The 19,931-nt window shown below is 48.5% G+C and overlaps 1 protein-coding gene and 1 long non-coding RNA gene across 6 annotated transcripts in view; both read left to right on the top strand.

The window, feature by feature from the left end:
* Positions 1-19,931, top strand: part of SETD2 (SET domain containing 2, histone lysine methyltransferase) — a 43,760-nt gene that overhangs the window by 249 nt on the left and 23,580 nt on the right. For all 3 annotated transcript variants that reach the window (XR_004306317.1, XM_015852945.2, XM_032442944.1), the window contains exons 2-6: positions 9,195-9,210; positions 11,712-16,126; positions 17,397-17,528; positions 18,225-18,353; positions 19,313-19,436. Coding sequence is in view for 2 of the 3 variants with exons in the window: in XM_015852945.2 (XP_015708431.1) it covers positions 9,195-9,210; positions 11,712-16,126; positions 17,397-17,528; positions 18,225-18,353; positions 19,313-19,436 (4,816 nt within the window). In the remaining variant the exon portion in view is untranslated. The remainder of the gene's footprint in view (positions 1-9,194; positions 9,211-11,711; positions 16,127-17,396; positions 17,529-18,224; positions 18,354-19,312; positions 19,437-19,931) is intronic.
* Positions 15-6,145, top strand: LOC116652999. 3 transcript variants are annotated; one of them, XR_004306320.1, is made up of 4 exons: positions 15-2,658; positions 2,770-2,869; positions 2,945-4,521; positions 6,046-6,145. It is a non-coding gene; the product is annotated as an uncharacterized LOC116652999 (long non-coding RNA). The 3 variants fall into 3 exon arrangements; XR_004306319.1 differs by having other exon boundaries at positions 17-2,869; positions 2,945-3,841; positions 3,937-4,521; XR_004306318.1 differs by having other exon boundaries at positions 16-2,869.

Here is a 19,931-nt window from a genome sequence, read left to right as displayed (position 1 = left end):
GGGGGAGGCCGGGCAGGGAGCGCGGGGCGGAACGGAGCGGAGGGACGGGAACGGAGCACGGCGGTTGGGACGGCGCGGCCTCGGCGGGGCCACGCGGCGGGGACTGGGCCCAGGAGGCCGGGGCGGTGCGGACGTGTCCTGGGCCTCCGCTGGGGCCTTGTGGTGGTTGGTGTGCGGGTGTAACGGGGCCTGAGCTCGGCGCTTTTTGTCCCTTCACCCCCCCATTTCCTGACAGCAGGAAGAGGTCACCGAGTATCTCCGGGAGGAGGAGGAGGAGGGGAGCTGCCTTGTGTGTGTGCATTCCCCACCGGGGAGCAGCTCCCCACGTCACGGGTTTATTGCTGCATCCCACAGAGTGGTTCAGTAGTTGGTAGCAGTGTCTCCTTTCTCCTGTTTTTTATTCTCTCTTGTTGGTTCTGAACGATATTTGTGCGTTTTTAGCCTTCCTCCCTGCAGGATCAGGGCGCTCCGTTCGAATGTGTTTGCAGCGGTGCTGACGGGCACTCAGATCCAGGCTGGAAGGAAGAGAGCACTCGGTACAGGCACCCCGTGCTGCTGTGTGATGGAGGCTGAGCTGGGAATGGCAAGGACAGCAGAGCAGACAGCAGAGCGAGTGCTACGAGACACGTGCCTGCCCAGCTCGAGTGGCTGAGGGTCTATTAGAATCCCCTAAAATTAGGGAGACGTGGAGGATTTTGTGTTGGTTTGAGGTTGGATTCGCTAGTTCTGGTTCTTGGGGTTCTATCAAGGCACAACTGTGGGGTGGGGGGAAGGAAGCACAGTAGGCACCACGCTGCTGTTCTGGATCTGTTTGGGCTGAAACCAATGCTTGGCTGAGCGATGTCAGCGTTTGAGTTGGCTAAAATTAGGGAGAGACGGAAGGTTTCGTGTTGGGTTGGGGTTGGATTTCGCTGGCTGTGGTTCTTGGGGTTCTCCCAAGACACGGGACAAGAAACAAGGAGGAGGTGGGCACCACACTTGTAGTCATTGTGAGGCTTTCCTTGTTCCAAGCAGCCCAGGGAGGGGTTGTTGCTTTCAAGTGGCTTTGCTATTAGACAACAAAGTTCAGCTCTTGGTGTTTTGTGTTTTCAACTACTTTAGAGCGAACCAAATGCTGTCCCCAGAGGCTGGAGAGACATGTGATGTTTGGTGTCATTGTGCTGCAGGTCGGTTGTAGGACACCTTTGCTTCTCACCTAAAACCATCCCTATTCATTACAGTTATGGGTTGCTTGGAGAAGCCAGAGCCATTTGCTTAACAGCTTTGTTACAGAAGTGCTCCTCGTGGAACAGTCTCATTGCGGAGGGTTTTGGGGGTGATTATTCTAGGTTGAAAGCCATCAGGAGGCATTGGGGTGTTTGTACTTTGTGCTGGATGCAGGTGGGAGCTGTTGGGGTAGGATCTGGATGGCTGGCGAGGTGATACCTTGAGTGTGTGCTGATGGAGTCTTGATGGTAACAGAGAGGTTCTGGTGAGCTGACACCGGGGCGTTTGCTTGGCTAATGGGATCCAGGTTCTCATAAGCAGCACTGGCAGCCCCTTCATGATTCTAAGAAGCCCAGTCTTGGCGTCTTAGAATCATGAAGTGGTTTGGGTTGGAAGGGACACCTCGTTCAGAAGCAGAAAGCCCCCACACTGCTGCTTTGCTCTCTCTTACAGGTGTAGGCATCACCAAGGTGAAGTCAGCTCCTCTTGGGGTGATGCTGTCCTCAGTCTCTGGAGGCAGACGCTGTGAAGCTGGTGGCACTTGGGGACAGAGGACACTAGTCCAGGTGGTTTGGCAGGGCCAGGGTTTGTTGTTTGCACGCCGGAACGGTTTTATCAGTGTACCTGAAATGAATCCAAGCAGGCTGAAATTTCAGGGTTTTATTGTGGCTGTTGCTATGTCACAGTTGTAGACGCTCAGGCCTTTGGCTGTTTGTGGGCAGAAAGAGCAGTGAATGGTGATGGTCTTTTTCAACCTTAATGATTCTACTTTGGGACATGATTGGTTTGGGGTTTTTTTGCTTCCCATAGGCAGGAGGGTTCTATTTTCTGCTTCTCTCTGGGGAGAACAGTCGGTGACCTCTGTAATCTCAGTGCTGGGCAGATGCTGCTGGCAGGCAAAGGGGGAAAATGTGGTTAAATATCCCAGCATAGGTCTTCGAATGTGCTGTAATCCGTCAGGGAGCTGATAGTGGAGCTTGGGTTTACACCTGCATTTCCTTTATGGAGGAGACTCATTATGGTCTCATGGGGTGGAAAATTGAGAGTAGTGAAGGAGGAGCTTTGGTTTTGTTGTCTGGGTGTGGGAGAGAAGCGACGTGCTTGTGAATTAATAGGTTATGTGTGCATCTGAAAAGCCAGCTTATTGATGGAAAAGTGCTTTCTGAGTGTTCAGATTTACTGCTTTCAGCTGCTTACAGGCCTGAAGGGACAGCAGGAGTGCCCATACAGTGATAGAACCATACAGTCAACATCCCAAGCTGGAAGGGACCTGTGGGATCACCAGACCCTGCTCAAGGCTCCGTGCAGCACCACCTATGTCTGAGAGTGGTGTCCCATTGCTCCCTGAGCTCCAGCGGGTCATAGCATCATAGACTGGACCACAATGATCATCTCCCTGCTGTGTGTGGGATGGGATGGAGACCTGCAGCCTTGGGATATTCTGCTGCAAAGGTGTGAAACAGGGAGCAGCAGCAGCTGCAGGCTACCCAGCAGTACATCTCTATTTCAAAATAGCCCCGTGCACACGTGTGGATAATTAAAAGCTCTGTGTTTACTATGCAGGTGCACTGGGATATAAGCTCAGCTCCTGTGCGTACTGCAGCTAGTTGACAGCTCAGGGAGGAGACCCACAACCCTGGTCTTGGATTAAAAGGACTTTGAGGTAGTTTGGTTGGTGTAATTAATACTTTCTTTTTAATTCTTGGCTCTGTGCAATTGAATCTTTCCACTGGAGCAGGTCAAAGAAAAGCATACTTAAAATGAATACGTGACGTCACCGTCGCTGCGATGTCCTGTGTCGGAGAATGTTAGTGGAGTGCTAAATATATCATCCTTGTGCGTGTGTCGGACAGAGGCAGGGACTGCAAATCGTGGTAAGGAATCATAGAATGGCTTGGGTTGGAAAGGACCCCAAAGATCATCAATTTCCAACCCCGCTGCTGTTTATCTGCTCTGCCTTGTGTTTGTCATTGCCACAGCAACCTCCTGTGATGCTGCTGGCAGTGGGAGCCATCGGAGAGCTGCAGGTTATGGCCATCATTCCTTCTCTACACTGGGTTCAGGTTATTCCCAACAGTTTGATTTACAGCCTTCAGTCCTTCAGGAGTTGGTTTTCCTTTTCTTTTATTGAACTGATGGCCCTTCATAGTGGCTTTCAAATGTGTCTTTTGCTGCTGGCTTAACCTGCTGGGCAGGTTTTGTCGTAGAAGATTAAGCTTCACCTGTAGTGGCCTAGGAGATAAATGTAAGGATTCCCAGTTGGAATGTCCACTTGAGCTTGTCTCATATATGGCAGTATTTTAGCTATACCACGGAAACAACAGGGCTACAGGGCAAGAGATGTGATTTCTACCCTTTGGATCCCATTTGGAAGCAGAAGACGTCGCTTGAGAGAGGCTGTTGCTCTGGATCTGATGGTTGATGAGAAGACACCCAGTGTATGATGGGATGGAGAATGGTGGAGATAGGAGGGCTGGAGCTGATGTGGCTTTTAAATGCAAGGAAAATGAGCAATGTGGGACACATTGTGGCAAGGGCAGCTATTTTTCCTGCAGAACACGATTGCTGCTGTGTGAGGTTAGGGACATCTGCACGCTGGAAAGCACCTCCTCGTCATATTTGGTTCTAGTTTGAGGTGAGCACAGATGTTTAGCCAGGAGAAGAGGCACATGTTGGTTCTGGGATGCAGGAGAGCAATAAAGTGATGGATTTCCACTCTAACATCCACAGGTGGCATTTCTCTGCCTGCACCAGCATGTTGGCAGCACTGATGTTTCCATCTGATGAAGTTACACCGGCAAAGTTTGGTGCTCAGGGACCTTCCAGCACTATCAGCAGAGCCACTGCACCATTATCCTGCTGCAGACACCCAAAAGAGGCAGAATTGCACCCATGCTGGCAACCTCAGGTGGGGATGGGATGGTTTAGGTAGAGACCTGATGACTTCAGGTAGGGATGGATGCACTCACCCTGCTCAGCTCCCTGACAGTAAAGTGCACGCATACGAAGCAGCATCTGGATGCCTGCAAATACCTACTTGGCTTCTGTGAGCCCTCCAGTGGGGGAAAGAGGAAGAGAAGGAGGAGGAGGAGGAGGAGCGGGAGTAGGAGCCCCTGCTGGTGGGGCTGCCCCAGGAGCTGCCCTTCTAGGGGAGGGGCCGCCCTTCCTTTCTGTTTCTTCCTCCCCTTTTAGCACACAGCACTCATTGCTCAGGTGCAGTGGAGCTGCTCGCTCAGTGCTGAGCCCTGCATGGTGCCCATGCTGCTGACTCCATGATGCCAGCCAACATTGAAGCCGGTAGCAGTGAGTGTAAGTGTGAGTAGAAGTTTGAAGTTGATTTGTTTTTTAACTCAGTGTGCTTTGCTTTCGGGTTCCTCACCCTCCTCTGCTGCAGCAGGGTGCTCTAGGGAGGCTGTGGGGTTGAGTTTTGTGCTGATGATGCTCAGGAACTTGATGTAGTGATTTCATTTAAGCAGTATTTACACATTGCAGTTTATTTCCTGCTGTGTTGCATCTTTTAACTCAGGTAAAGCAGTTCATTCTCTTACTGGTTTCTCCTATTTTGTGAATGAAATAAGAAGGCATTTCTATCAGCTTGCACTGGGGTGTTGAGGTGTTTGCTGCTTCTCTGAGTAGGATGCAGCTTTGGATATCAGGGTTGTTACCCTCTGGCATACAGGAGCTTTGGTGGGAGATTCAACAGGAACTGAGGGTAAACAGTGTGCTCCTGGTTGTGCCATGGCAATGAATCTGCATGAGGGCTGGCAGAGAATGGCCGCACGCTGGGGAGTGTGGGTGTAGGAGAGGTGGGCATAGGAAATGGGAGCCCTGCATGGACAGGCACCCTGCTTGGAGGCAGCCATGGACAGACAGACTCACTGCTTGGAGGACAGACTCACTGCCTGGGGACACTCTTTCAGAGCTAATTGCATCACTTTGGGAAAACAAAAACTGAAGAACAGTCTGAAAACATTCCCTTTTATTGCAGCCTGTACTACTAACGTTCCAAGGAGGTGATTTTGCTGCAGGGATTATCTAACAGAGATCCCAGTTAGTTCTGCTGATGAGGACGCCAACTAAACACTGCTAACAAATCCCTCGTTCCCTGCTCAGGGAGCAGGAGGCTTCTCAAGGACAGGTGCTCCCACATACTGCATAGACACCTCATTTTAAGGTGAAGCTATGGGCTTGTGCCCTCTTTTTGTTGCTGAGAGCAAAGCTTGCCCCTCACCACCTTATCTCATTGCCTCCCCACCCTTTTGTTGCCAACCATGCGGTGATTAACCCCTCCCTGCACCACTGCTCTTGGTGATCTGCTGCCATGGGAACAGCATCGCCTGTGATGATTGCTGTCACTTTAACACTCGATTTCCTTAGGTGTGTGCAATGGGCAGAGACGGGGCTGTGAGCTGAGCAGCACCAGGGTGGATTTTGGGGTAGAAGCACTTGGGTGCTTTTATTGGAACAGAAAGCTGGAGAATGCTGATAATTGTTTTCTTCTCCTCCGGGGCTTAATCCTAAAGGAAAAGTTTATAGACTCTCTAAAATACTGCTAACACACAGGGAGATGGTGGAGTTACTGTCCCTGGAAGACCCATGGAGATGTGGCACTGAGGGATGTAGTCAGTGGGCATTGGTGGGGGTGGGCTGGGTTGGACCTGGGGGTCTCAGAGTTCTTTTCCCACCTTCGTGATTCCATCATATTGTGAATGGGCGCCTCCTGGATCTGGCTCCTCTTTGGGTGACATGGGGGAATTCTTTCATCTGCGTCACGTCTTTGTTTTATGGGTTTCTTGTCTACCTGGCGTGCTGAATTCTCAGTGGTTTTTCATATTTCAGGACAGGAAAAGTGGTTCGTGCCTCTGACCCCGTGCAGCAGCATCCAAACAGAAAGAAACCAGTACAAAACTGCAGTCACAGCATCGTGGAAGCAGTAAGAGCAGGGCTGGGGAGGCAGGGATGTGAGCAGGGGACAGGTCCGTGCCTACAGCTGCACTGACCTCATTTTCTGCACTGGCTTGGTTTCAAGCTTCTGTTTAAATAAAAGGTTTGATTTCTTTTCTTCCCCCCCTTCCCGCCTGGATGTGTTTTAGCCGTTCCTCCAGGAGGTTTATTTGGGGGAAGGAGCTGGCTGTTAACTCCCTGCTTTTTTTCCAGTCCCAGTAGTGTGGTATTAATGGAAGCAGGGACACGTGGGAACCAAAAGCGCAGTGCTACAAAAGAGCTGGCAGTAATTGAGCACCATATTTGTTTCAGTTAGTGCAGAGACTGCTCCTAATTTGTCCTAGTTTTTAATCCCTAGCTGGATGTATTAGAGGTTAATAAACCAAGTGTGTGCTGACGCTTCAGACCTATAAGGTTTTATGGAACCGTTTGGGTTCAGCTGTGCCAGCAGCAGTGATGTGTCCCGTGCAGAGCTGTAACTGGTTTGGCATGGAGATTTCCTCTTTGGCATTACCATCCCGCTGGAATGAGGAGTTTCCAGCCAAGTTCTGGCTTGGTTGTGCTGCCTGCAGTGTTACCATACCTGGTGAGCAGGGATCTGGAGGCTACAATGGGGTTTTGCATTTTGGGGCTGCAATTTAGGAGCTGCATTTCCTCCTGCTGAGTGCCCAGGTCGGGGGATTTGGGTTTTGCATTTTATTTCCCTAAGAAAAGAAAGTAATTGTCAACCAGGTAGGCTTTGAGATGGCCCAGTGCTAACGCTTGCAAATGGACAGCCTGGAGCTAGGGGTGCTGAGAGCACAGGGGGAGGCTTTTGGCTCTTCCAGGATGGTTAGTCCTGCAAATGTTTAGATGAAAAGAGCTTTAGGCTGCCTAGTTTCTGTCTTAAAAAATAGGAGAAAAAGGGGAAAAAAAGGGGCATGTGGGAGGTGAGGAAATGTTTTGTCTTCAGCCAGTGTTTGTCATGCAGAGTTCGTAATCCTGAGGGCATTGTATTTGTTTGCCTTTGTAGCATAGGAGGTCCTGCTGGGGGGGCTGCACCATAAGGAGAGCAGTCTCATTCATAAAAGTCCATTCAGGCACCTCAGAGATGCTGAACCTCAGAAGAAAAACACACCTTTATTTCTTATTACCCAGGGCAAACCAGAGAGGTTGGACCAGAGGTCTTATCCAACCTTAATGATTCTGGGAGTGGGCACAGTGGTGATGGGTTCACAGTTGGACTTGGTGATCTTTGTGGTCTTTCCCAACTTTCACGATTCTATGATATCATGATAAACATTTGCATACACCTTTATTTTCTCTTCTCGTGCCCTGGACAAGACGCAGACCCTTGTGCATGATGTGGAGATTTGAGTCTTGCTTGCACTGTGTGTTTGGAGAGCGTGCAAACCCATCACTTAGGTGATCAATCAGTTGCATCATCATCATCAAAGATGAAACTGTGCTTCGATTGGTTCCTGAGCAAGGAGTGACGCGTTGCCTAATTTTGGATATCTATTTATGTATTTGATCCGGGGTAAAGGAAGAGGCAGGACATGGAAACGTGACCTGCAGCCTGCAGTGAGGGTGCAGTGCCTGAAATACTGCCCAGTGTTTGCACAAAATCCACTGCTGGTAACGTAATGCCTGTCCTGCTCCTACGTGCTCTGTTGACTTCTGAAACAAGCAGCTTCATTCACATAGAGCCTTATTCTGCTTTGTCCTTCCTCTGGCTGTCTGCTGTCATCAGGTGGGCTTCCCTCTGGCCAAATTCTGGCCCTAAGGCAGCAGCCTGCAGCCCTGCTCCATCCCAGTGCATTCCAGTATCAGTGTGCTGTTCTAAAAGGACTTCTGCCTTCTGCTCTGTGTTGAGTTTGCAGTGTTCCCAACCCCACTAAATCATGGATGTGCCCTTTGTGTTTCCCACAGCTCGTTTAAACTCACAGTTCATGTTTCCTCAATAAAAAGCCCAATTGCTGCTGCTGTAAGGATAATTTATTGCCTATTAATAAGGTTTATCAGTTGCACGTGAGCTTGGTAGTATATTGCTGCTGGCGATAGGCCTTCGAGGAAGTTGCTCCTGATTCTGCATTGATGATTGCTGAAATAGGAACATACCTGGCTGCTGCCGTGCTGTTGTTGCATAGGGTCCCTGCAGGGCTGCACTAACCCAGAGCTCTGGTTTCTTTTCCAGAAATTGGTTCTTGGAGTAGCTGATGCCTGAGGCCCAATCTGTGAGCCCTTCTGTGCAATAACTTTGACCATGTCAGCACAGCAATGCTGAATTATGAGTCAGAAGCTTGTTAAATTTAGCAAAGGTTGTGTTGAAAACTTCCCCTGTATTTGTAGGATACAGAAGGGAAAAGGCTGCCTGTGTGCAAATAGAGAGGTTACAGTGTGCTTTTGAGGAGGAAATACCAAAGTCAGATGAGTTTTTGTTATTTAGCCGTATTGGTAACCACTGAGCAGTGGGCATGAAACTTCTGTATTGTTTTGTGTAGTTTCCTAAAGGAAGAATTTCACTGATGCTTCCCAAGGCTGTGCCCAGCACCAGCTCATTGGGGAGCGGCTGAATGCCAAGGAGCTCTATTTGGGAATTCTGAGCATTGTGGTGGTACAAGTTAGCCGGGGCTGGTGTGCAGAGCAATACAGCAATAAGGTGTTTGTTGGGCTGCTTGTGAAAGTGTTGGTGAACATAGAAAGGCAGTGAGAGAGGAGATGCACTATTCCCCATCTCCTAAGGAAAACACTAAACTGCGCCTCATTTTCCAGGCTGATATCTGCGTTATCTTTGCAACATCACCTCTATTGAAATGATTCCTGGCTGCCATGCCAGCTATCAGCATTGCACTTGCTGTTTGCTCTTGGAGGGTTTGCAGAAGTGCCAGCATCCAGGGCTCTGAGCTTCCCACCAGTGCTGTATCCCTGTGCAGTGGGTGACACTGGCGGCACAGGGCTACCTGTGCAGCCCTTCCTGCTTGCGGGTGCACTCTTGTTTCTGCCTGATGTTTACACCTTCTTTCTGTTTTCTTTTGCATGTTTTCTCGGCTGGATTGCAATAGAGAAGAAGAAAATGAGGTGAGTGCAATTCATTCCTTTTCCTGTTCTGCTCCTGCGATGTGTGTAGTTACCTTCACCAATGGATTTTATCTGGACCCAAGTCTCGAGAAGCTTTCTTGAGCAGCAGCACGAGGCATCATCACATTCAAATCTGGTGTTTTCCTGGGGTGTCGCTGGGACAGTGATGAGTTCTGGAGGAAAGAGAGCATGCCTGCAAGCAGCTGACCGTGTGTAGGGACGTCCTGCTTCCTGCATCATGACAAAGTGAATCTTTAGGCGTTTCATCAGGGGAAAAAATGAGTTTTGTTGTGTATGGCCCAGTTAATGTTAGAGGAAAGGAGCAAACCTCCAAGGATAGGAACACTTGATAATACCCCAATGAGTGACTGGTAGAATGGTGCTGCTGATCATTTTTGATGTGTTAGGACCATTTCTGCTCTGATTGAACGTACTCTGTGTGCTGCCACGGTGATACGAGAGCTGCAGGAGCGCTCATTCATCTCTGCTGAAGGCTCAGAGTGAGCATCTGTTGCCTACCCCGGGCTGCACAACACCCACAGCAGCATTCTGCGGAGTGTTCACTGCCTGTAAAACATTAAAGCAAGGAGAACTTTTCTACTATTTTGCCAGTAATTGCTCCCTGTTACATTTCAAAAGCTACCTGTGGGATGTTTTTTAGATTTATGGAAGTCATGTTTTTTCAGTGTGGTGTTATTTAAGAAGAAATCCCTGGAAGGCTGAGCATGCGATTGAAACATTTGTTCTGAAAGGCATCGTCCCTGCTGAGATATGAAAAGCAGAGGAATGGAAGTTTAGCAGCTCTTTCATCCCCTCCAGCCCTTGTTTTGTGTACAGGTGGATGTATCCAAGCCCCATTATTCATCTGTAGGCTCAGCTTTCAGCTCTGCGGCACTAAAAGTTAGGAAATTTTTAATCAAAACACTGTCGTATTTTCATAACTGTGGGTGATTTTGCACACAGAATAATTTCACTAAAGCTTTAGTAAGAAAACTCTTTGAGTGCTGATGGTCGGAGTAGAAAGGTTTGAATTGTCTGGTTGTATAGGGGGTAATAAGCAACCCAACATGCTCACAAGATGACATTGCCTCGTTTTTTGGGAGCCTGTGCCCAGCACCTTATGGGAGACTCCATGGCCTCTAGCATTGAGCATCTTGAAGCTCCCACCACATGGACTGAACGTTTTGTCCTTTGTGCTCCAGTGAATTTGTTCCTATGCGTTCGTGTGTTACGCTGATGTTAGAGTTAAAAAATGGGTCACTTCTACAAACAGAGAGTATTTTCAGCAGCCTTTCTATTGAGTATGGGACAGTGTTGGAGAAGAGATGGACAGACGTGTAGATGTGTCCAGTCCCCAAGGTCACTATTTGGATGCCCTTTCAGCAATGGCGGACACTGAAGAGCCACCACAAAGTGGTACCCATTGTAAAGGAGTCAGAGTTTTGGAAAAGAAAATGTGGAAATAGCATGGGGTGGGGTTTCTATTCCACCAGTGTCTTACTTAATAATTTACCATCGTGCCTTTAGCTTTAGCAACTCTGCATTGTTTTACAAGAGTTAAATGATAACAAAGTCCTTAAGACTTGAGAGTGGGTGCAGGAAACCACTGCTTCGGCCAAAGATGTGTTCATGCAATAGTTATGGAGTAGAACCTTCCTGTATACAGCATTCAGACTGCTAGAATAGTCCTCACTGAGTTATGCTTCTTGCACAAAGTGTGATTACATTAATGCAATCTGGATTTATGGGGATGAGGAGTATTGACAGAAACACCCTTTCAACACAATGGGACGATATTCATCATTAGGGATTATGCTATCGTTACGCTGCGGTAGATAGTGATAGAGTCTCTGCAGAGACAAGCCCGGAGCTTAAAAACAATTGGGCACATGCCAAGGCAAATAAACACACTGTGCTTTTTGCTCTGAAAGCTGTTAATCTCAGGCTTTGATAAATGCATTTTGGAAGGGAAGAAGTTCCCATGTCGAAAAGAGCTTTGTTGCTCTAGACTTGCGCCATGCCCAAAGTGACATCTCAGTTGGGAGCGTCCTAGAGGAGGAGATGACTTTCAGCTTAGTTGTGTCCCAGACTGCCAGGCTTGCTGGGAAGGACTCCTCACAGGACAGCAGATTGAAATAAGCTGCATGTGTAAAGGTGATAGGGTCCATCAGCTTGGAGATGTCAGTTACCACGTCTAGCTGAGCACTGATGGAAGTTCTGCAAGCAGTGATGTGAGCGCTGATCACTTTGTCACCCTGGAAAGCCTGAATCCCAAAGGAGGTTTTGTTTGAGACTCGATAGGAGCGGATAATTGATTTTGATTAAAAGAGAGGCAGGTTGTGTGGCTGTGCTGTCCCAGACTTCAGCCCAGGATATCAATTTCTATTTTATCATCATAAAAAATTCACAAGGTGAAAGAAAATTTTTCAGTACTTGCGTAGAACAGAATTTAAAAATAAACATTTCCACTAATGGCATCTTTTTTTTCTTTCTTTTTCCAGAGCAAGACTGAAACCGTGCAGAAAGCTGGCTTTATCAAAGGCCCGGTGTTCAAAGGTGTTGCTTCTAGTCGCTTTTTGCCCAAAGGCACCAAAACGAAGGTTAACCTTGAGGAGCAAGGAAGACAGAAGGTGTCTTTCAGCTTTAGTTTAACCAAGAAAACCTTACCGAACAGATTTCTGTCCGGTCTGGGAAACGAGAAACAAAATGAAACTCAGAACTCCCCAGCAGTACCCCTACAGACTGATTTTAACCCCAAAATTAAAATGGACCTTGGGGATGCTGCTGGTTCAGCGGAGGAATCTTCACCTCCAAAACCGAAGGTAGAACTGGGGAAAATCCATTTTAAGAAACATTTACTTAGTGTCACAACCAAACCCCCCCCACCAGCTGCAGCAGCATCTTTATTGCCGCCGCCACCGGCTCTGGCACCGGTAACAGAACCAGTGGCAGCGGCCACGGACTTTGCATCGGCACCACCACCTCCACCAACAGCATCACCAGCAGCACCAATGCCTGTCCCCACTGCGGCAGCTTTGCCACAGCTGCCTGTCACGCTCATGTCAACGCTGCTGCTGTCACCACCTGTAGAAGCAGAAGTCCCAGCTTCAAAGGAGCCATGTCACGTAGTCCCTAAGGAGGCTTCAGAGCTGGACCTTAAGCAGGATGTGGTATCACACGGTTTGGAAGAACATGTAACTCAACACATGGCTGAGCAGGTGGAAGTAACTCCACAGAAGGAAGATTCCCATATTGGGAAAGATGACGAAGTTTCAGACAGCTCCAAGGGTGCTTCTTTGTGCTCTAGGAAACAGGGCTCCAAAAGGAAGTTCTCCCAGTCCGATGGCACGATGCTGGGCTCTGAGTCTGATGAAGATTCCGTGAGGACTTCTTCCAGCCAGCGCTCACATGAGCAGAAGATATCCAGCGCGGAAAAGGAGAGGGATCCCAGGAAAAGCTCTTCCTCTCTCAGAGGAGAAGAACTGAAGTCCTCCTCACGCTCCAGATCAGACAGAGATGAAAAGTATTCTAGCTATTCGAAATCGGAACGAGATTCGCGGTATACATCTTCCCGATCCAGGTCAGACAGAGAGAGAAGGCGAAGCCGGTCCCATTCTCGGTCCCGGTCGGATCGGAGCTCCCGAACTAGCTCTTCCTATTCAAGGTCAGAGCGCTCACATTACTACGAATCTGACCGCAGGTATCACCGGAGCTCCCCATACAGAGAGAGGACAAGATACTCCCGGTCATATGCAGACTCCAGAGGGAGGGAGAGCTCTGATTCGGAAGATGAATACAGAAGGACGCATTCCAGATCCAGCGACTCGAGGCGCACGTCGTCCCACTCCTCCTCGTACAGAGAGTCAAGGACTTCTTACTCTAAATCAGACAGGGACAGCAAAGTAGAGTCATCTCATGCTGACATGGACAGGAGAGGAAGGTCTTCTTCAAAAGCAGATAGAGATTCAAAACGGACTTCAGAAAGTGAAGTAACCAAAAGGTGCTCTCCCCTTAACGAGCTCGGGTATCGAAAGGGGACTTCCCATTCTAAGCCTGACAGTAATGTGAATTCTTCTTCCCGTTATAAGTCCACCCCTTCAAAGACCCCCGCACCAAAGCCTGATAAATTTAAAAGTTCTTTCTGTTGTACAGAATCAGTTGAAGAAATAAAACAGCAGTCTAATTCTCTAGATTTAGAGATCTCTTGTTTAAAAAGCAGTGAGATCAGAGTGTCCACTGCAAAAAGATTTGAAAGGGAAAAAACACTTTCTCCATTAAATCAGTTAAATGATTCCCCCACTCTTAAAAAGACAGATGAATCAAAAGCTGCTTTTCCTCACTCAGGGTCTGAGGATCTTGCAAGCAGTGAATGCCATGACAATGTTAAGGAGCAAGAGACTTTAGTAAGTATAAAGCACGAGCAATTGAGATCATGTTTCCCTATAGAAATGAATATAAATGGGTCCCCAGAGGGTAGCTCTGATGATCTGGCAGCACCCAGTGCCTCCAAAGCGGAGGATGTTGCAGTGTCATCTGATGATAGTTTGTGTAGGTTGGAAGCATCACACGTTGGGAGGACGAGTAACTCGTATCCGCTGCCATCGAATGGATTTGAGAGCATATATGTCCCTAAAGAGCAAGAACCTGACTATTCTCACATACAGTCCAGCGAGTGTAGCAGCCTGTTCAAGGAGGAAGAGGCTCTGGTCCCGGAGCAGCAAAGTGAAGCTCTGCCTTCTCCAGTTGTGAATGTAGATCATCCCAAAATTTCAGTGAAGAATCTGGATGGTCAGACAGCTCCCTGTGACAAAACCAAAGAACCAGTTTTTTGCTACGTTTCAGATGATGCCACTACATCTTTGTATCATTCAGAAGTTGAAATCGAAGTTGAGCCAGCAGATGTAAAAGTGACTTCTGAGGCGTTTTTGGATCTGCACGTTGAACCGCAGACGGTGACGTGCGACTATGAAAGCACAGAGGATCCGAATTCAAAGTCTGCATGTGAAGAGGAGCAGTATCACATTGACACACCCCACCAAGCTGGCCTGGCTGTGGATAGTTCAAGCAGGGATTCTGCCCAGGGCTGCTATTCCCCTGACATCAGGCAGGATGGTCCTGTGGTTACGCAGCATCTGGAGGAAGATATCCCCTCTGAGGGGGATGGGGCCCCACCGAGCTGCTCGGGCACTGGGGAGGTGCTCGAGGTGGATGTTCAGCATGTTGATCTGGACTCGGCACGGGGCAAGATGTCTCTCGAGGATGAGCATTCCTATTATTCCCAAGTGCCACTGGAACACTGCAGCAGAGAGGAGGCAGCGGAAGAAATGGCTGTTACCACAGAGAGAGTCAGTCCTGATGATCTGGAAGAGCAAGGCCAGGTAGTTTGTGCCGAGGATGATGGAGGGAATGAGCCCATGGTGGCTTCGGCTTTTCCAGACGCTTCATTTCCATCTTGTGATGTTGTGGTGGCTGCAGAAGAACCAGAAGCTGTAACGCAAGCCCCAACGTGTGACAGCAGTGGTGGTACCTCCGAATTTGCTCCCGCTCCCCATGAGGACTATTCTGACACGGCTGAAAGTGACAGCGAGCCGGGCAGCGACGACAGTGACACAGAGGAGTCTGATTCTGATGATGGCGTGCCACGAAAACGGCTGCAGTCTGTTGTGGTTGTCCCAAAGAACTCAAGCATTGCAATGGAGGATAGCAGCCCCTGCTCCTCGCGGAGCAGCCAGGGCACACGGCGCTATTCCGACCACTGGGATGATGAGAGGCCAGAACCAAGCAGGCCCTACTATGAGGAGAGGCCAGAGGCTACGGCGAGTAACAACGGGCCCCAGGCTGAGAGCAGGTGCTCTCCAAGAGGGATGGAGAAGAGTCCAGCCTCATCTACTGAGCTTGGCAGGAAGGATGGCGAAGAGCTGCGGGCAGACGCCTGCCAGCCGCAGAGCGATGGTGTGGACAGCACGAGCCAGGCAGACCTGGCGGTGGATTCTCAAGGCAAACCCAACCCAGATGAGAGAATGCTTAATGTGCTGATGTCCATCAATAGGCCGCTTGGCCGGCAGGAGGAGCAGCCATTTTGTGTGCCTGAGAGCTTTGAGAGCGCTGATAAGTCTTGCCATCCGATGAGCTTTTCCAAACCAGACAGCTGGCAGGGGAGTGGGGGTCTCCATCAGTCTGGCCTTGGAGACTGCTCCAGGGAGGACAGTTTCCATCCAGTGGAGGGTATGGGCGGCATGAGCTGGGAGCTGCAGGCGGAGAAGCCCAGCAGCACCTATCAGCAGCCGGATAGCAGCTTTGGGGTCTACTCGGGCTATGTTTACCAGCCAGGCACAGGAGCCTACAGCAGCTCTCAGAACTGCTGGCAGGGCAATGGCTACTGGGACGCAAGGTCTGCTGGCCGTCCTGCTGGAGGCAGCTATGAACGAGTTCAAGGACAAGTGCCGGATTCTCTAACAGAGGATCATGAGGAGTACGAGGATGACCGCTGGGATGATGAGTGCAAGGCTGGCTTCCCCAGCCCCTCCAGTAAATTCCATGCTCCTGGGCAGCAAGAGACAGGCTCTGTGCAAGCCCATGAGATCAGCAGCAACTCGAGCAAAGAGCCGTTGTCTGTCGCTGAGAAAAAGGAGGAGGTGAAGGCTTTGGAAAAGAACGATGTGAAAGAGAGAGGCCCTCCCAAAAAACGACGGCAAGAGCTGGAGAGCGACTCCGAGAGCGACACAGACTCCAGGGAGAGGAAGAAAGTGAAGGTGGAGGGTGAGCAGGAGGTGGCACCGCAGGACTCCTCCATGGTCGGCCGTCCGTGCATCATGGATGACTTCCGCGACCCGCAGCGCTGGAAGGAGTTTGCCAAGCAGGGGAAAATGCCCTGTTACTTCGACCTCATTGAGGAAAATGTGTACTTGACAGAAAGGTAACCGAGGCTTTTTCATTTCATTTTAATTATTTTAATTCTTGCATATAACTGTTTTAGATTTCAGCTTCTGTTTGGTTCTGTGGTAGCTTTCTGAAGGCCATACTGGCAACTGGTACATCAGGGAGAGGAGGCGTGGCACATTCCCTGCATCTCAGCACTGCTTTTAAATGACAAGGTGCTGTACCAGAGCTGTAACCGTGCTGGATCTCGTTCCAACGATGGGCCCAGAGAGAGGCTGGAGTTAGAAGAGTACAGGGGAAGCATCACTTGTGAACTGTATACCTTATTCCACATGGCATCCCCTATAGCTCATGTGATGAGGGTTGCAAGCAGGATTTGCACACCTGAGATTCCTGCTGTCAGCACCGAGTAAACACTTTGTACTTGTAGCCATGGTACTTTGTTCTTGTAGCCATGGTACTTTGCAGAAGTGATTTTCTTCCAATTTTTAGTTCCTTTATTTTTTTCCTTTTGCTGTTCTCTCTGTTGTTTCCCATTCATGGGAACATGGTGAGACCACATTAGAGCCCAGAGCAGCTTAGAAGCATCATCTCTCGGCTTGTCCTGCTTTGTTCTCTGTTCCCAAAGGGAAGTAAGGATGTGGGCAGAAGTTTTGGATACGTATTTTGCCTTTCCAAAAGCTTTGGGTAATTGGATATTTGTTGTCTCAGACAAGTTAGTTCAGCTCTAACAGCTGTGATATAAAATAGCAGAGGGTACTGACTGTGGATTATCCTTTAGTGGGAATATTGACCAGGATGGGGACCTTTGAAAGAAAAGCCTTATTTCAGAACTTTAGGGTTATTTAATAGGAGAATTACCTCAGAGCTCAACAACCTCCAGCTGTGCCAAAAAATACTCCCTCTGGATTTAACATGTAGGTAAGAGTCCTTAACGAGTCTGTAACCAAGTCTTATTCTTCTGATGATTCATGCCCATTTAACACCTTTGCATGTTTAAAATCATATTATTTGACAGTAAAACAGGGGTTTAATTAGTTAAACCGTTCGGTTTGCTGTGTTAAAACAGACCTGTTTTAAAATGGCACGTGTGCTCTCTAGTGGTTTATTATGTTAAAATTATAGAATATAGATTTTCTCCTGGCTTTGTGTCAGTGAAGCCAAAGAGAGCATTAGAGAAGGCTGGGAGGAAACTCTTGGAGGTTGTCTTCATGACATTATTTATGCTAATAGAATATGGTATTTCAAGAGAGAGGCTATTCAAAACCTCCTATCTTTGTAATATAAACCTTATAATTGGTCAACAGGAAGAAGAGCAAATCCCACCGGGATATTAAGCGAATGCTGTGTGAATGCCCTCCTCTCTCCAAGGAAGAACGAGCGCAGGGGGAGGTTGCTTGTGGTGAAGACTGCCTGAACCGCCTGCTCATGATCGAGTGGTGAGTTGTCCAGAATTGGCCCTTGTTGTCCAGGAGATGACTTGGAAGCCCCTGGAGGAATTCACACCTTTCTGCTTGCTGGCCGCAAGCTGTCGTCACGCTCCTGTTTTCACTGACTGGTGTGGATTTGGCTTCAGAGCCTACAGGGAGCATTTAGATCTGACCTTAGGTCTCCCAAACCAAGTATTTTTCTTAGTGCACTCCTGTAAAACTGACTGCCAAGGCCTGGAGTCCTCTGCTCCAGAGGCTTAATTCAGAAATGCAAATACTGCTCTCTGTGAGTTGCTCATTTCCTTCCATTTTTCCTTGTACATCTGTGCTCTCCTCAGAGCCATGTAGGCTACTGCTGTCATCATCTTCTTTCCCCTCCTGGATGTGGATGGGAGGAATGGAAGGGGAAGATCTTGGGAGGAGAACCCATGAAAATATGGAGAGAATTGGCCAGTTCAGCCCGCTTTGCTTATACGATGTACAAGTGCAGTAGCATTTGCATTGGAAATGTTTTTATCTTCATTCCAGAAATAGTCTGCATTCATATGTTGACAGTCAGATGGTTCCACTTTTTATAGCAAAACACGTCTGAAAGTTTTACACTGAATTTATTATGGTCCCATGGCATCTCTTTCCCATCTGAGCTGTTTCTGTTGCCAGTGTTGTCATGATGGGAATTGAGTTGTTCCATTTCCTTCTCCCTAGTTCCTCCAGGTGCCCAAATGGTGACTACTGTTCCAACCGACGCTTCCAGAAGAAGCAGCATGCAGATGTCGAAGTAATCCTCACTGAGAAGAAAGGCTGGGGGCTCAGAGCTGCCAAAGATCTCCCATCGTAAGCTTTTGCTCTTTGGATGATGTAGTTGTGCTATTTCAATCCCTTGTGCATGGAAAATAAGTTGCTGACGTTATCTTAGTTCCACTGATGTTAATAGATGTGCTGAATTCCTTCCGATTTTACATGCTGCCCTCGTGCTCTGTCAAGGGTTCTTCTTAGTTACCTTCACGTATATGTCCTAACTGAGCATTGAATCACCCACTCTGGCACCTGAAGGCAGACTATGAGGGCTTGCAAAGCCAATGAGGGGTGATGCAACCAGAAGGAGATTCCTCCTACCTGGCTGGGGATGGTTCAAAGTCATTTCCAGCTCTGCTCTGCTCTCCTCCTGCCCCCAAGTTCCCAGGCTTGGGAGTTCTGTGGGCAGGAGCTCCATCCAAATGGGAGCGGGGCAGGAGCTGCTGCCTTCTGCAGTTAGAGCACAAGGGAAGAGCTGAAGGATTCAGGGTGTCATTAAGCAAGGTAAAACAGGACAAGTAGCATAGCAGTGTGTTGTGATAGGCTGGAGTTGGGATAACTGGTTGTTCTCCTTCATCTCTGATTGAAGGTTCACCTTTACTAGGATCAAAAAGGTCTTTTTATCAGCCCCACATTTAGCCCACCATATCAGCAAGGTGCAGACAGGTTTTCCATTTCATATTGGGAAAACCATCCACCAGCAGCGTATTTCCTTAATTTTCTCTGTATTCCTCTGCTTGTTGCTTCCAGAGTTTGGTTCTTTTAGAGTACAGTCAATGAGTGCTTGAGGGGAAGTGTTCTAACCTCTGGGCCTTTCACTGTGATACTCCTAGTGGTGTTATATAGTTAAAAAGAAGTTAATCTGAATGGCCTAAGATGAAAGCTGGTACGGAGTGCTGTACCAAATGGACGAGCTTGTCTCAATAGCTGTTAATTCCCATTCTCTGGTACTAATTGCTCACTGATAGAGTGATGCTTTTTCCCCCTATGCTTTCCAGAAACACTTTTGTGTTGGAGTACTGCGGAGAGGTGCTGGATCACAAAGAGTTCAAGGCACGTGTGAAGGAATATGCCCGCAACAAGAACATCCACTACTACTTCATGGCTTTGAAGAACGATGAGGTGAGCAGGGAGCCCATTGAAGTGCTGGGCATTGAGAGGGACTGGCTGGTGGGCTTAGCCCCAACTCAGTGTGAACAGCTGGTGTCCTTAGAACAGGTGATGTGGGAGAAGTTGTCCTTCTGTCTTCCAGCTTGGGAAAGGATAAAGTGATGGACTCTGTTGGGAGAAACCACACCTCTGTGAGGTGCTTGGAGCTGAATTGATTTATTTATTCATTACCTAAATAAACCAGTCTAGGAAACATTAACAGGAATCCAAGTTTTTCTGCTTCCCCGGTTTACAGATGAATACTTCATTGATCCACCTTGAACCAGTGGAGTCCTCACATATACCAGAAGTTCTTAATGTGCTTCAGCTTATCAGTAGGTTTGGGTCTATGGAGTGATGGAGCTGTTATGCAGAGCTGTGGCACTGCCTACCTTGAGCTCTGGCTCGCTGGGAACAAGGGGTATAAATAGAAATGCAGTACCCAATTCTGCTCATCACTTCTGTCGA

The sequence above is a fragment of the Coturnix japonica genome, chromosome 2 (assembly GCF_001577835.2).
Source record: "Coturnix japonica isolate 7356 chromosome 2, Coturnix japonica 2.1, whole genome shotgun sequence".
Lineage (NCBI taxonomy): Eukaryota > Metazoa > Chordata > Aves > Galliformes > Phasianidae > Coturnix > Coturnix japonica.
This window is presented reverse-complemented; position numbering and strand designations above follow the sequence as displayed.